General features: G+C 40.1%; 1 protein-coding gene across 17 annotated transcripts in view; it reads right to left on the bottom strand.

Annotated features, from left to right (window-relative positions):
• Positions 1–206: 206 nt before the first annotated feature.
• The window catches only part of LOC109112221 (unconventional myosin-XVIIIa-like), a 90,846-nt gene continuing 76,197 nt past the window's right edge, over positions 207–14,855 (bottom strand). For 11 of the 17 annotated variants that reach the window (XM_042771187.1, XM_042771189.1, XM_042771190.1 and 8 more), the window contains 8 exons: positions 13,804–13,887; positions 13,337–13,474; positions 11,637–11,822; positions 9,874–10,013; positions 9,179–9,223; positions 4,701–4,823; positions 2,371–3,843; positions 207–898 (listed from right to left, as the gene is read on the bottom strand). In XM_042771187.1, coding sequence (XP_042627121.1) covers positions 2,379–3,843; positions 4,701–4,823; positions 9,179–9,223; positions 9,874–10,013; positions 11,637–11,822; positions 13,337–13,474; positions 13,804–13,887 — 2,181 coding nt within the window. In that variant the 3' untranslated portion in view covers positions 207–898; positions 2,371–2,378. Of the gene's footprint in view, positions 899–2,366; positions 3,844–4,700; positions 4,824–9,178; positions 9,224–9,873; positions 10,014–11,636; positions 11,823–13,336; positions 13,475–13,803; positions 13,888–14,855 lie in introns of all 17 variants that reach the window. The other 6 variants (XM_042771198.1, XM_042771185.1, XM_042771181.1 and 3 more) reach the window with 5 other exon arrangements.

Genomic DNA, 14,855 nt, shown 5'->3' with positions numbered 1-14,855 from the left:
AAGACCGAGAGGAGAAATGGGCTCCCTCTCACTTACTCGAGAAAAAACATGAATGCTTATGTTTATGTGTGTGAAGGGGTGGAGGTGGAGAGATAAAAGTAGGTTTGTGTTTGTGTAAACACAACAGGTGTGGAGATCTTAAATCAGCCCCACCTTGACTCAAGTCAAGAATGAAAAACTAATTTGCTTACAAACCTAAAACAAAGTTCTTTTTTTGGTAATACAATATTTTTTGTTGTCCTTTTCTCTTGGCTTTCTTTTCTTTTAAATCTAACACAACAGAAAAATCCAGAGAGTTCATGTTTACACAATGCCATGTATCTTTGGCTCAGGCCTGAACATGCAAGAGGCGGCAGCGCGTTGCCCCAAGCAATATCCATTACTGAATCTGACCGGAGTAAGAATGCAAGCACAGCGTTTGGTAAAGTCACTGCTTCTTTAAAAAGGAAGAGGAAGAACGTCAGAAGTAAAAGCACACAAAGAGGAAAGAGTCAACAGTGCTGTGATTCATGATGCTGTACAAACCCTTTAAAGCTCTAAACACAAAGCACATGTGAAATAATAATACTAATAACAAGTCAAAAGAAACGAGGGGTATATCTTTGCCAGAGTGTGTCCCATCATGCTCCACTCTCACTGAAATCCTCTCATCTGGTTCAGAGTTCAAGGAAGATGCTGATATTAAACTCAAAAGTCCTCCTTTCTGTGAACGTGAGTACATGTGAATGTGTGCGCGGGGGGCGGCTATGCGGTGGTCTCGCCATCGCTGTCATTCAGGTAGCTGCTGCGTTTGTAGCGGGAGAGGTAGGTGCTTCGGCCTGCGCTCCCTTCCTCTTTTTCTTCTTCCTCTTCCTCGTCAGATCTGTCAAGGCAGAAGCGTCTGCGACCTGAGGGTGGGCTGAAGGGGGGAGACAGAGAAGCTTTGATTAGGATCAGCATGTGGAAAGAGAGACCAAAGAGGATAATCTCTGAAGCAATGTTGGGTTATCAAAACTCAGAATGTGGGGTAACAATATTTAAAAGGCCCTATAATTCAGCATCATCTTTGGTGAGGCATTAGAGGTGCAGAATGAGCCACACAAATCACATGCAAATCACACTGTGTGTAAAGCTCTGAAACATCACCTTATTGGATAATTGTTAGTGAAGTTGTACAAGCAAACAGCAAAAAATAAGGTTGTAATGATAAGTTAATTATTTTGTGTGCTATGGCTTATAATGGATAAATCCCTGATATTTAAATTCTATATTATTTTGTATAAATAGATTAAAAATTAAAAACAAACTAAAATCAATAATTTTACAGTAAATGCCACTAGTGAATTCAAGCATCACAGCATTACAATGTACAAAATGAAAAATGACTGATAATTTTGTGATTTGCTAAAGATTCAATTTAACAGAGGTAAATTTAATTATTAAATTAATTAAATATGTAACTGTTTTTGAAGATGAACTTTAAAAGTAACAATGAGGGAACTGAGCATGAATAATTAAATATCCAAAATACTAACTAATAACTAATATCAACTGATAACTGAGATAGTGGTGATATATTACGCACCCTAGTTTTGAAGTAGGTGCCATCATCACTGTTTGACTCAAGCTGGTCGCTGTTTGACTCTGCACAGTCAAGCCAGTATAGAGTTGAATACAAATATAATGATGTATATTAAAAATCTCCTGCTATAAAAATCTATGGTCCATTTTAAACTACTTGTAATATTCTTGATGTCTACTCATAATCTTATCAGTGAATTAACATACAAATGAACTGTGTCCTCTAATTATACAAAAACGAACAGACCGATGTAGAGAAAGCATGAATACCTCACCCTCTTCAAAAAGTCTGCGATAAATTTTGTCACTGAGTCTTATCTTCCCTTTGTCATAATAATACAAACTTCAGGTTAATTGCTGGCAAGCAGTCCTAATCGATTTTCTGTTTAATCATGTCCAAGACCAGAGAAAGAATTTCAAACTGACTTTAGTGACAGCCCTGTTATTTTGTGCTAATACAACACAAAGTCTTTTCAGTGAATGATATAGAACAGTGGTTCTCAACCAGGAGGCTTGATTCAAATGATAAAAAGTTTATAACATTAAACTGACATATCATATAAGTGTCAGAGCTACACATCAGCTTAGACAGGAGGGCCTTCAAGTCAAAAAGGTTGAGAACTACTGATAAAGAACTCCAAAAATTACTGAGAAAAAAAAAAAGAGTAATGAACACAGTGTACAGAAAAACTGTAAGTATAAAGTTATGGCAAAATGCACTGAATGATATCAGACTGTACTGAGGTACTTGAGTATTAGTTTAACACCATGCTTGTTGCATTCCTTCACTCCACACCAGGTATCACCTACTGCCATCTTTAGTCACTGTCAGGCCTGTACAGGTACTTCATCATTAGATTGTCTACTTTCTTCTTCCTCTTCTTCTCCTCTTTCTTGGACTGTGGAGGAGATCCTTCAAAGGGGCCCTCAGGCTCCAGCTCTCCCTCAGAACCTGAGGCCTGCCTGGCAGGGGCTTTCTTGATACTGCTGGAGCTTCTGTAAGAAACAGTGGACGCTCCTGAACTGGAGTCCGACTCTGTGCTAGACTCAGACTCCGAGGATGAGGAGGAAGACGAAGACTCTTTCTTGGACTTCTTTTTGGACTTCTTGCTCTTCTTCTTCGAGCTCTTCTTCTTGCGGTCATCGTCAGAGCTGTCTGATTCCGAGCTGTGGCTTCTCTTCTTCTTCTTCTTGCTCTTGCCCTTCTTGCTGCGGCTGCTGCGTGTGCTAAGGCTACTGCTGGAACGCATGAAGTCCACGGCTGAAGCAGAACGGCGCAAACTGGAAGAGCGGCCACTGTCTCTGCCAGTCCTGGAACTGCTGGCACTCTTCCGGTCATCCTCCTCCTCACCCGGTTTATCTTTCTCCACTTCAGAGTCTTCCAAGCTGGTGCGCTTGAACTTGATAGGTTTGAAGCTTAACACTTCATTAATGGCGGCCTCCAGGTCAGGGTCCAGGTAGTTGCGGTGACTGACCGGCTTGGCGTCCGAGATGTCAGACGGGCTGGAGTCAGTGGTCCGGGCTTGTGGAGGCATGGAGAAGCTTCGGCCGGAGGTAGAGTGAGGGCTGTAAGCACTGGAGCGAGCCTCGCTGAATGCTATGCTTTGGGCATCATCATCCACATCAAATTCACTGAGGCGACAGCTGCGAGACAGCGACATGCGGGAGTCAGCGCGGCTCACACTGCCTGGGCTACGGTGGCTCAGGCTGGGGCTAATGGCTGAACCATATTCACTCTGGCGATCGTCAAGACGAGGCATGCTCTGACGCCGGCTTACTGAACTCATGCGACTCACGCTGGAAATAGCATCGTCATCTAGGTCCATCGCAGTACGGTGGGTTGAAACCCGGCTCGGGGCTACAGAGGACACAACGGACTCCTTATCGAACTCTGACCAGCGGCTGTCCATACCCTTCCTTGCCCGACTGGCTGCTTCCGAGTAGGCCTGAGAGATGACAGAACCGCGATCGTCAAGATCATCTCCTGCCTTCCTCCAGGAGTTGACAGAATAAGAGTCATCCTCAACGTCCTGCTTGACTTTGTTCTTGCGGAAGGAGGAGAGGTCCTGGGAATCAGATTGTTCTTTGAGGGTGTTGAGGAGCGAACTCTCGTCTCCCTTACCTCCAATGGAGTCCTTCATGTTGGAGCGTTTCCTGTAGCTGAGGGAACTCATGACAGACACAGGCCTGCTGGATTCTAACTCTTTACCTTTGCCACTGCCTTTCCATTCTTTACCCTCTTCCCACTCTTTTCCCTCCTTTCCGTCAACATTTACAGCAAATCTAGATGAAGGAGGGGCAGACAGGGTGTGCACAGAATAGAAAGACAAACAGATACAAGGAGGAGAGGAGAGAGATGGAAATATGAGAATGAGAAAATACATGAACAAAAACTTAAAAGATGACTGACACCCAAAAAGAGAAATAACAGTAGAGGTTTATCCAAGCAGACAGGGCAGAATATAGATGAAAGTTTGCAAGACAGCAGGGAATAGAAGGCACTGAAGGAAGACTCCAGCTTCTGTGATTCAAAATCAATAGTTAATCCATAAGCTCAGGAATAAATATGGACATAAAGATCCTTTTCGGTAGAAATCTTACAGGTAATTGCATAAAAAATTGGTACTGACAACAGCTATAACTTCTTTACGGGATGATTTATGCTACAAAATGTTAATAAAATTACAGACTGTAATATGGAGCCAACTTTCCATAAGCCCGCACCTCAAAGATATGATTAAAATGATAAAAATTATTGCCTCAAAAGTTCTCAAGGTTTTAAAAGGTGCAAAAACCTCAAGAGCCAAACTTAAATCGTCTGGTAAAAAGAAAAAAACAGGAAAAATCGAAAGTGTCCGCCGGTGGGAAGACCTATTCATCTTCATCAGAAAGGCACAGGTAGGCATGCCAACTGGCCAGTGGGCATATCCATTAATCTGCCTGTGAAGCTGTTCCCTTTTATACAAGCCTCTGTTATCAAACTGCTGACAATGAGGAGAATAAGCTAGACAATACCAACAGAAAAATCCCTTAGCGCTTGCTAATTAGCTTTTCCAAACACCTTTTTCTTGCTTGCTGCACTGGGTTCGGGTTAAACCATTCTGTGGGGTAACAGGGGGAAATGACGTTGCAGGACTGACCTTGAGCTCTTCAGACTACCATCATCTGACAGGTTCTTGGCAGAGCCCTTGTTTTTGGACAGCCATGACTTCACCCCGTCAACGCGGTCCTCCACCTCAGAGTCGGTATCAGAGGCGCCCTCGCTGTGCAGGAAGAAGAGAGGGAATGCCAACAAAATGAACAAGCAGAATTTGTACATAAATACTGTTAGTAGGAGGAACACAGGGATTTATGGTGGAGGCACAACAGTATGGATACATGCGCCCGATCTCTAGAAACCTGGAAAGGCCTCTGTGTTAGTAAGTCAGACTCATAGTCCAACAAACAGTATCCTGCAGCTAGCTGGCTTTGTTTAATGTGTGAAGCATCCAAAAAGGGTGAGGTCAGTACAACTCCAAGCCAAACCAGAAGAAAGGACAGCACTGAAAAGAGAAAAACATTCAGACTGTAGCTTAGCAGACAATAGCTCTGTTCCAAAATCTAGCTGGCTGCCGGCGGAGGCAGAATTTTAAGGGATCCTTAACATGCTCCTGATTTGAGGTGTACCTATGTAGGCAGTAGGCGGCTAACTAGCCATTGAAACACTTAATTTATTTTAAAAATACTGTGATGTATAGTTGAAGTGTATAATTGTAAAGCACTTTGGTCAACTCTAAGTTGTTTTAAACCGTGCTCTAGAAATAAATTTTATATTGAATAAAAACTGAATTAGGAATTATAGGTAGTGCAAAGCTTGTGAAAGATCCTCCTTTATAAAAAGAAAGCCTTCAGGCTAATTAGCCTTGGACTACCATGTTAAAGGATGGTATGAAGGAACGAGCCATTTTGGGACTGCAATTAACTGGACTCACCATGCTAGCAATACCATGCATCTCTGGATACAAATTGGTTTTGTGGGGAAGTGTTGCACTGTCAATAAGAAAGAGTAAACACTGGCTGAATGTCCCTGGGAGCAGATGCATTAACACCTTTCACGGAAAGCAGCGCTGTGAATCCCAGTCCTGTTTGCTCATTTCTCTGGACCAGATAAAACCATTGGATTTATGTTTGGCTGGATTTGCAAGTCAATGCTTCCCTGCCTCTTTAGATTAGTCTTATCCTCCACTTATCGCACAGCACACCGTACTTAATAACTATGAATCGCCCTTCAAGGACCTAGAGTGCTAAAATCTCTCCATATATGCACAAATAGGAGAACTTTAAAGATGATTTTGTGATGGTAGATTACGAACTTGGCCTTTTTTCACAATTTTGTTTCTATTTTAAATTTTAATAATCATTGTTATTGTCCTCCAGCAATATAGGAGTCAAATATCTCCCAATGAAATTATACTACATACAGTAGCTCATTATCGGAGGCGTAGAGAGAAGGTTAATTCTGAAGCAGCAGCTGCTTTTCTCTGACATTAGAGTTCCAGTCTGCTTAACTCTCCATTTGTGGTATTATGCATATGAGAATATTATATATGCATGGACCCACGAGATAGCACAGATGTCACTAAACACTAACTGTACGCTCACAGTCAGGGTGCTGGAGAGGGTCTAAATTATAAGATCTGACACACTCAAGCGAATACACTCAGGACAAAAGAAATTGTTGTCATACGAGTACTGCTCTGCTGATACGGGCAGGCAACTTACGAGTGCGTATTTCTTCAAGAGCCCTTTTGGCTCTTGCGTAAGCCCTAGTGCCCTGGAGGTAAACTGAGTTGAGAACGTTGTGTGAATAAGCCTTGAGCTCTGCTAGCCGGCCCATCGCTAAACAGTGGGACAGCAGGGTCTTTGTAATGAAGCGCTAATGCAAAATGTCACACACAATTTATGTCCTTGACCATATACCATTAGTTAAGCTGCACCTAAGCCCAGGGGAACAAACAAACAACACAGTGAGAGAGGAGAGACATTAATTGTCTGTGACAACGTGCCTCCATTGGTTGTACATCTCTGTTACAGGCTATTACATTTATCATTAGCACCTACAGAACTCTCTCAACCCCTCTGTTTTCCTTCCCAGTCTCTGTTTTCTCTCTCTATCCCTGCTCGCTCTCAGCACTGACCCTTAAATGGGAAGAATTTGGACTTTTATATTGTGCAACAGTTTACTGGCATTGCCTCTTGACTATTTCTTTACCAATTGTATATGAACTTAAAACATGTCAAACATCTGTCTAAAATCCGTCTAAAAATGAAATAACTGAGGGGGAAAAAGGAATAGTTCTTAAAAATGAATGAATGTTATGGTTATTATTCTCATGTCATTCCAAACCAACATGACTATCTTCTGTGAAATTCAAATAGTTACATTTTTCACAACCACACTCTTCAATACAATGAATATGAATGGGAACAAGGGCTGTTAAGCTGCAAAATGAAAAAAAAAAAAAAAAAAAAAAAAAAAAAACACTAAAAGTGTCATAAAAGTTAACAAAAAAAAAATACAACTTGGGTACAATATTCAACATTCTAAATCTACTGAAATCATTATAGCTTTGTTTGATGAATAGACAGCATAGGCTACTACTATTTTATTATACTTTCATGATGCTTTGTGTCATTTTTGAACATACTAATGCAAAATTAACAAAATTATTCAACTGCACTTGAATATATATTAACAAACGATGTGAATAACATTTCCCTTCATGCCAAATGCCTCTTTATATGCTTATCTGAACTGTATCTAATCCAGGATTATTATCCTGTTAACTAAAACTAAAACTATTAAAAACCGAAACAAAAATAATGTAAGCTAAATATATATATATATATATAAATATATATATATTAAAAAAAGACAAAACCAGATAACAAAATGTAACCAAATTTAAAACTAAACAATATAAATAAAAGCTAATTATATTATTATAGCATATATATATATATATATATATATATATATAATATATATATATATATATATATATATATATATATATATATATATATATATATATATATATATATATATATATATATATATACACACACACACACACACACACACACACACACACACTAAAAACTCATTCAGTTAAAAAGGAATGAGGTGCATTTACTCTACATTATAGTTTGAATGTTTTATAATTCGTTTATTTTCAGTGGCACTTACAATTAGTCAGTAAGACACTGAACTTTCCCATCAATGATTAACCAGAAAATCTTTATAAATATTTCAAATCATTCATGATATATTGTAAACAAAATTTTTAAATGATGTCTCAGTATCGAATATAGGCTCATGAACGGGGCCGTGGAACAACGCTCCTAATTATAGCGCATTTCAAAATATCTGTTCTCCTCATTTGTCATTCGTTATGCCCTGTCTATTCTCTCATATGCTCTGGGAAAATCAGAATAATCAGTTCTCTACTAATGTTCTGCACAAAGGTTTGTATTTAGCTAACAAACCTCTTCTAGCCAGTCTCATTTACAATAATGCAACATGAACTCCCCAATTAAATGAGCAGGCCAGAAGGGTCAGCATCCCTGCATGAACTCAAACAAACATTTCTGGAATGGCACATCCATCTAAACCTGATCAGTAATGCACAGACTGGCCATTAGCTTTTAATACTTTCTCACATGATGTAATAAGTGGTGCTTAGAGCTTAAGGGTTTTTAAAACTGGAAAACGCTCTAAGTGGCAAACAGTGCAGACCAAGGACTATTGACAGGGGAATGAAATGGGTTGATGCCAAGAGCTGGTACTCTGTTGTAGGCTGTTGCCAGATGAGTTGGGGGGCTTTTTGTAGGACATTTGAGGGTTATTCATTATTTAGCCCTCATGGTTGAAAGATTGATGAGGAACACGCCTTCCTTTCCTGCCTTAAGAGGCTGCTAAGTCCCAAGAACAGAAGTGTGAATTATTCAAAGGAGTGAGAGAGAGAAAGAGAGGTAAAGGAAGGCCAAGAAGGAGGGAGGGCAGAGCATAAGCTTGCAGATGTTTGTACAAGGCCCTGCAGCGTCCAACAAGTCTGCATGTGGACCCTTCTGGCTCTTGAGTTAGACAGCCAGGGGACAGACCATGGTCTGGACCCTGCGGGCATGTAACTACATCCGGCCTGCACTCAAAATGGTTCTTACCCATCACTGGAAGCCAGTCCCACTGGTGAAGCATGAGGTATCCAAAAGTTCAACATTACAAAGCAGGTGTTCAGAGTAAGGGAATTGCCTCTGGGGAGGGTAACTGAGTAGGGACCATGCTTGGCTTGAAAAAAGCATGCAGTTTGTAGTATGCATAAATTATGTATGAGGCATTGTGCATTAAAAGGAGAAAATCATTTTTGTGATGTTAGTTGTCATGCCCGAAAGTATGATGCAGTGTCAACATGATGCTTCTATTCTTTCCATGAGTTGAAGTCGAGATTTACAACACAGAATATTCCATATTCTGTATTTCATTTCTCAAAAATTATTGCATATATACTGCATCATCTTCCTTTGAGGGCAAAGGAGAATCAAAATATGTTAACATAAGTTCAAACTTTAAACTCCTCACATCTTGTTCTTTCGTTTCTGATACTTAGTCACCATGTCTTGTAAACTGGAGGTGGGAGGGGAATGAGACACAAACATAAAAAAACAAGAAGCAGAATAAGTGAGTTTCAAATGGAAGAGAAAAGAACAATGGTTGTAAGAAAACAAAAAACAGTAAGTCATGGTCTTAAAAACACAGCTTGTGATTGAATATTAATCATGCCTGGTTTGTAGCGATACATATTTCTCAAGATGTTTACCCAGAATTTTTACTTTTTTCAGACTTTTGCTCTGCGTAACCCTTACGAAGTGCGAGGGTGGCACTATTTACTGTTATTTGGATATACATAAACAAGCAAATAAAGTCAGCTCTGCGCAGTAAGGTGCAAGTCTCTGAGAGAAGCAGAGCGGCACGGAATGAGGCTGAATGGAGATGACTTCCTCTGACTGATGAGGCCAAGTACATAAAAAAGGAGCTCCAAATTATGTGCAGCAGTTTTCGATGCATAAATATTTAAGAGAGTGTGAATAAGAGATGACTGAGGCTGAGACTGGCTCGCTGATTGCCGTTTCCAAAAGCTCAGTGAATAGTGCATTTATCCAGTTCATAGTGTCTTCTCTCTCTTTTTCTATCTCTTTTTTTACCCACTTAAACACGCGGAGAAGCTCTCCTAAGGTATACATTAAATAAAGAGTCCTCAAAGTAGCAAGTGTTACCTGTTGATGAGATCCTCATTGTCATCACTTTCCATCTCATCCTCAATAGCAGCCTGGAGGTCTCCGATCCTCTTGAAGGCCAGCTTGAGATCTGCCTGGAGACTCTGGTTGGCTGCTTCCAAACTCTCAATATCCATTTCCTACAGAGACAGGGATACATTTCAGTCTAACTAAGGTGGCAATTGTTTCTGCCTATTTTTGCATTTAGATTCCTTTCCTACGGTCATGTAACATTCACTTATAGGTAATATTGAAAAACTGTAATAATTTAAGAACACTTTAAAATGTAATCTTTTACGAAGCTCAGAATGAATATTACATTATTTCTGAGTGTTGTTACTGTTAACTGAAATTTCAAATAACAAAAAAAATCAAAGCTCAAAAATTAGAAATGAAATTAAAGTAAAATAAGTTTAAGAAATAAAATTACTAATACTAACACGGAAATAAACAAACTAAATAGAAATATTAAAATACAAATGAATAAAAATAAAAACAAAAAATTTAATTTATAGTATTTGAAACAATGTTTCTATTGTTTTATTTTTTAGACAAAATGTAATAGAATTTAGAATTTTTGATTAGCCATTTATTGGATATTGGCCAAAACCTGAAAATTAGTAGTTAATTAGTAGCTAGACTGTATTAGCCATAATTGTAATATTAGTACATCCTTAGTAAATCATGATATCATTTATATTTATATATATATATATATATCTATATATATATATATATATATAATATATATATATATATATATCTATATATATATCTATATATATATATATATATAATATCTATATCTATATATATATTAGATATAGAGAGATAGATAGAGAGGAGAGAGAGAGAGAGAGAGAGAGAGAGAGAGAGAGAGGAGAGGCGAGAGAGAGAGAGAGAGAGAGAGAGAGAGAGAGAGAGAGAGAGAGAGAGAGAGTAACTAACTCTTCTTTAAAGATTCAGTTCAGATAATAAATTCAGTTGTGAAAAAACAGAACACATCTATCAAAATGTAATAATTTGTGCATTTGTTCCATTATTTTCTGAATTGATTAAATAGAATCCTGGATTCACCAGCCATTGTGGCCATGGGCAAAAAAGTTGATCTGTGAGGTCCGGCACTTATGTCGGGAGACTCACTGTTCCTATTTATCCCAAAGGGGTTCGGGTCTGGAGTTTATGAAGGCCAATCAATTTCTTTCTCAGCACCAGACTTAAAAAATAATTTCTTTATTGACCTCATATCACGCTGGAAGAAAGAAGAGCCCTCTTCAAACTTTTGCCAAAATGTTATACCCCATTTTTTAGAATGTCACTGTATGATATAATTGTATGATCTGTCTGGAATTAAGAGGTTTAATCAAACTTGTTAACTAGAGAGTCCATATTGGGTGTGTGTATCATTTCTGCTTTCATCACATGCTTAGGGATAGTTCACTCAAAAATTAAAATTCTGTTATCATTTATCCCCCTCATGTTATTCCAAACCTGTATGCCTTTCTTCGTGAAATATATAAGAGAAGATACTCTGAGAAAAGTCTCAGTGTTTTTTGACCATACATTGGAATTCAACATGCTTTAATGTTCCTAACATTCCTCAAAATATATTTTTTTATGTTCTTCAGAAGAAAGAAGAAGTCAAACCGGTTTGGAATGACATGAGGGTGAGTAAATGATGACAGAACTTTCATTTTTGGGTGCACTATGCCTTCAGGACACTTCAGAATGAGAACGTCAGTGAAGCAGAACAGGCTTCTCACCAGCTCGTGTTTCTTGCGGCTGGCTTCCGCTTCCTTCTTGGCCAGCTCGGCCATCTCCTCCTTGATGTCTCGGATCTGCCTCAGGAGACGCTTGTTCTGCTCTTTCTCCCGGTTCTCGCTGGCACTGCGTTGGTCTCGTTCCTCAGTCAACTTCTCGAGATTCTCTTTCAGCCTCGCTACAAGACTCTGAAGAAGACACAATCACTTATTTAACACATATATACAGCAATATCATGCACCATCGCTTAAGTGTTTCTGGACCCACTGTGGTTGTTTACAGAATCCTGCAAGTCTAGCACTGAAATATGCAAGATTGTCAAGCTATCCATATGGTATGAAACTCCAAATAACTTCCAAAGCAACTTTTCTGTGATATTTCACACCAATGGTGGGCTGTGCTGGCATCGAAGCACAGAAATATCTGCAGATTAGGAAAAGAGACATTCTTTACAGCTTCGGAGGGGCATGGTTTAAACAAGCTGCCTTTAGAGATAACACTGGCCAAGCCTGAACTGAGCTATACGTCCAACAAATCAGTAATAACAGCACTTTTAAATTGCTTCTGTTGACAGATTTTGCTGTGGGCGCAGTAGACGTTTGTAATTTGTGCAGAGTGCCAATTGTAATTCTGCAGGTGAGCAGGAGCACCTAACAGAGATGAACGATGAAGAGGACTGGCTGTTGGAAAATGTGACTTAAGGAGCAAAAAACCCATCAAATCAAACAAAACAAAACGCTGAAATAAAGTGCATTAGAGGAAACACATTAATTACACTAGTGGCAATGCAAAAACAGATGACCTGCTGCCTCCAGCAACATAAAATATCATATCATATATATATTGTGATGAGTCGGCTGCCTCCTCCCGAAGTATCATCGTCACCCCGTCCCTTAATCGCCGCCCTTCACCAGGCTCCCGACAGGAGTGGGTGCGTGAGAGAGGAGGGGCGCTGTAAGAGCCAGGGCTGGCAGCATGTGATGGGGCACACCTGACGCAAATGGAGCCCCATCACCGTCGCTGTTTAAATGCCGAGCACGCCTCTCCTCGAGAGACCGGTCTCTTCCCCGTGCATGCATGCTTGTGTCCTCATGGGTCCAGGAAGGGTGCGTAGAGGGACTCCCGCACCACCAGAGACGTGAGCTGCCGGACCCGTGGTCCGGATGAGAACCGCACCCGTTACACGACCGTTGGGCCAGGATGCCAGGCCGTCTAGTCTAGGACCGAAGAGGGGAGCGCGTGCGGCTGCCGAACTCCGCTCCTTACCTGGACCCTTCCTTCCTGAACACTACCTGCCCTTCACATACCCCGCAGCACGACGAGGACACCAGATTCCCTGCTTATTTTGGACACTTTGCAATCAGTTTCTATGAAGGTAAGGGGCGGAGTCCAGCAGCCGCACGCGCTCCCCTCTTCGGTCCTTATATATATATATATATATATATCCTCTCTAAAAGGGGACTGACACTGTTGATTTGGAAAACGCAGAGTGGGGATGGAAATAATACACATTTTGTATTTTAAGATACTTCTAGTACAAGGGTTAAAGGTCTATAAAGCAGTGGGCCAATGGGGAAGGCCTGGTGAGTGTGTAGATTAATTTCTCTTTTATCTGACACTTCAGTGCCTGCGCACTGACCTTTTGACACTTCCAGCAGTCCCCTGCTCAGCCCACATAAGCACATGCATCCTACCAACTCACCTCCAAGCGTTTGACCTGTGTCTTCTCAAACTCCATCTTGGTCTCCAGCTCACGGATCTTGGCCTCCTGCCGGCTGACCAGAGACTTGTCCACCATGGACTGCTCTTGGAACTCTAGCTGACTCTGCAGGGCTGTGAGCTGCCAAACGCACACATACATAGTGAGAATTCATACAAATACACTGAGAAAGGATAGCAATCTGTATTTCATGGAAATACTGAATATAACCATTATCTGCTGAGCAGCGACTCATGTAATTAAATCATGTATCTGATCATGTAATTAAATATTCAAAATCTGAGGAAGTGGAGTCTGATGCTATCGTTAAAGAGTCGAATGACCTTAGCTCACCTTAAACAGAACTAAAACAAAACAGTAGCTGAATTGTAATTCAGTTAGGATGTGCTCTGAGAATTCAAGTAACAGTGTTGACTTGCATTTCTGTAAGGATGCCAAAATGAATTCACCTTCTCCTGGACGTCCTGTTTCTCCTTCATGGCCTCCTCCAGCTGGGCCTGCAGGTCACTGATCTGGGCCAGATTCTGTGTGGACTACACAAGAACACACCACAGAGGGATCAAAGTCTTCTACACATAACAGGACAACCTGAACGTACAATACCTTAATATTTATCCACTTGAAGAGATCTGAAAGTCATTTGTTATGCTATATACATGATATCTTTAAGTATGCACATTTTCTGTATGAAATATTCAAATGACTGAAATAGATCAGTTATTAATGGTGAATTTTGCATTGTTTATAAAGGTGGTCTTAATTGTCTTCATTTTACTCATGCATGCTGTCTAGTATAGCATTAAAAAAAAAACATTTAGAGAACATACAATATGCACTATGATCATGTTATTTTGGTGATATATCTTACAGTACATTGCAAACCATTTAGCTACTGATAGACAAGCAATCTTATGGTCTGTAATGACATCTCACATAAAAATGGCAGCAATAAATGGCATGTTAACAGAAGCATGCGTGAAATGGAGTGGAGAGAGAGTTAACTATTAGACTGTCTGAACGCCTCAAGTATGATTGTGACTGTCTCAAAACCTGTGCAGTGTTCCCATAAATGAACCATAGCGCTGGTGAAGTGAACCAAGGGGAATAGGGCTGTTCCATTGGAAAGGACCTGTTTACTTAGCGTCTGTGGAGACACATCAGTCATCTCTACACATCACTGTCATAGCAGCATGCTGTGTTTAAAACACTCTTAATGACAATTAACCCACGCGCTCAAATACACGACAATCGCTGCAGTGACACCTTCACACTGGCATGAGCAACCAATAAAAGAGAGAAATACAAAGTGCTCCATCTGCACACTCTAAATGATGCTGTCGATTTGATTTGCATGGAGGCATGTTGCCGAGAAACAGCTATGAATCATACTGGAAAATGTCAAATGTAGCATGCAATATGCGCAGTGGCAAAAAAAAGATATAATCAAAAAGGACACCACAACTGTGAATAAAAATGCTTTTTAGGCCTGTTTCACAACGCT

This window comes from Cyprinus carpio, chromosome A15, assembly GCF_018340385.1.
Source record: "Cyprinus carpio isolate SPL01 chromosome A15, ASM1834038v1, whole genome shotgun sequence".
Taxonomy (NCBI): domain Eukaryota; kingdom Metazoa; phylum Chordata; class Actinopteri; order Cypriniformes; family Cyprinidae; genus Cyprinus; species Cyprinus carpio.
This window is presented reverse-complemented; position numbering and strand designations above follow the sequence as displayed.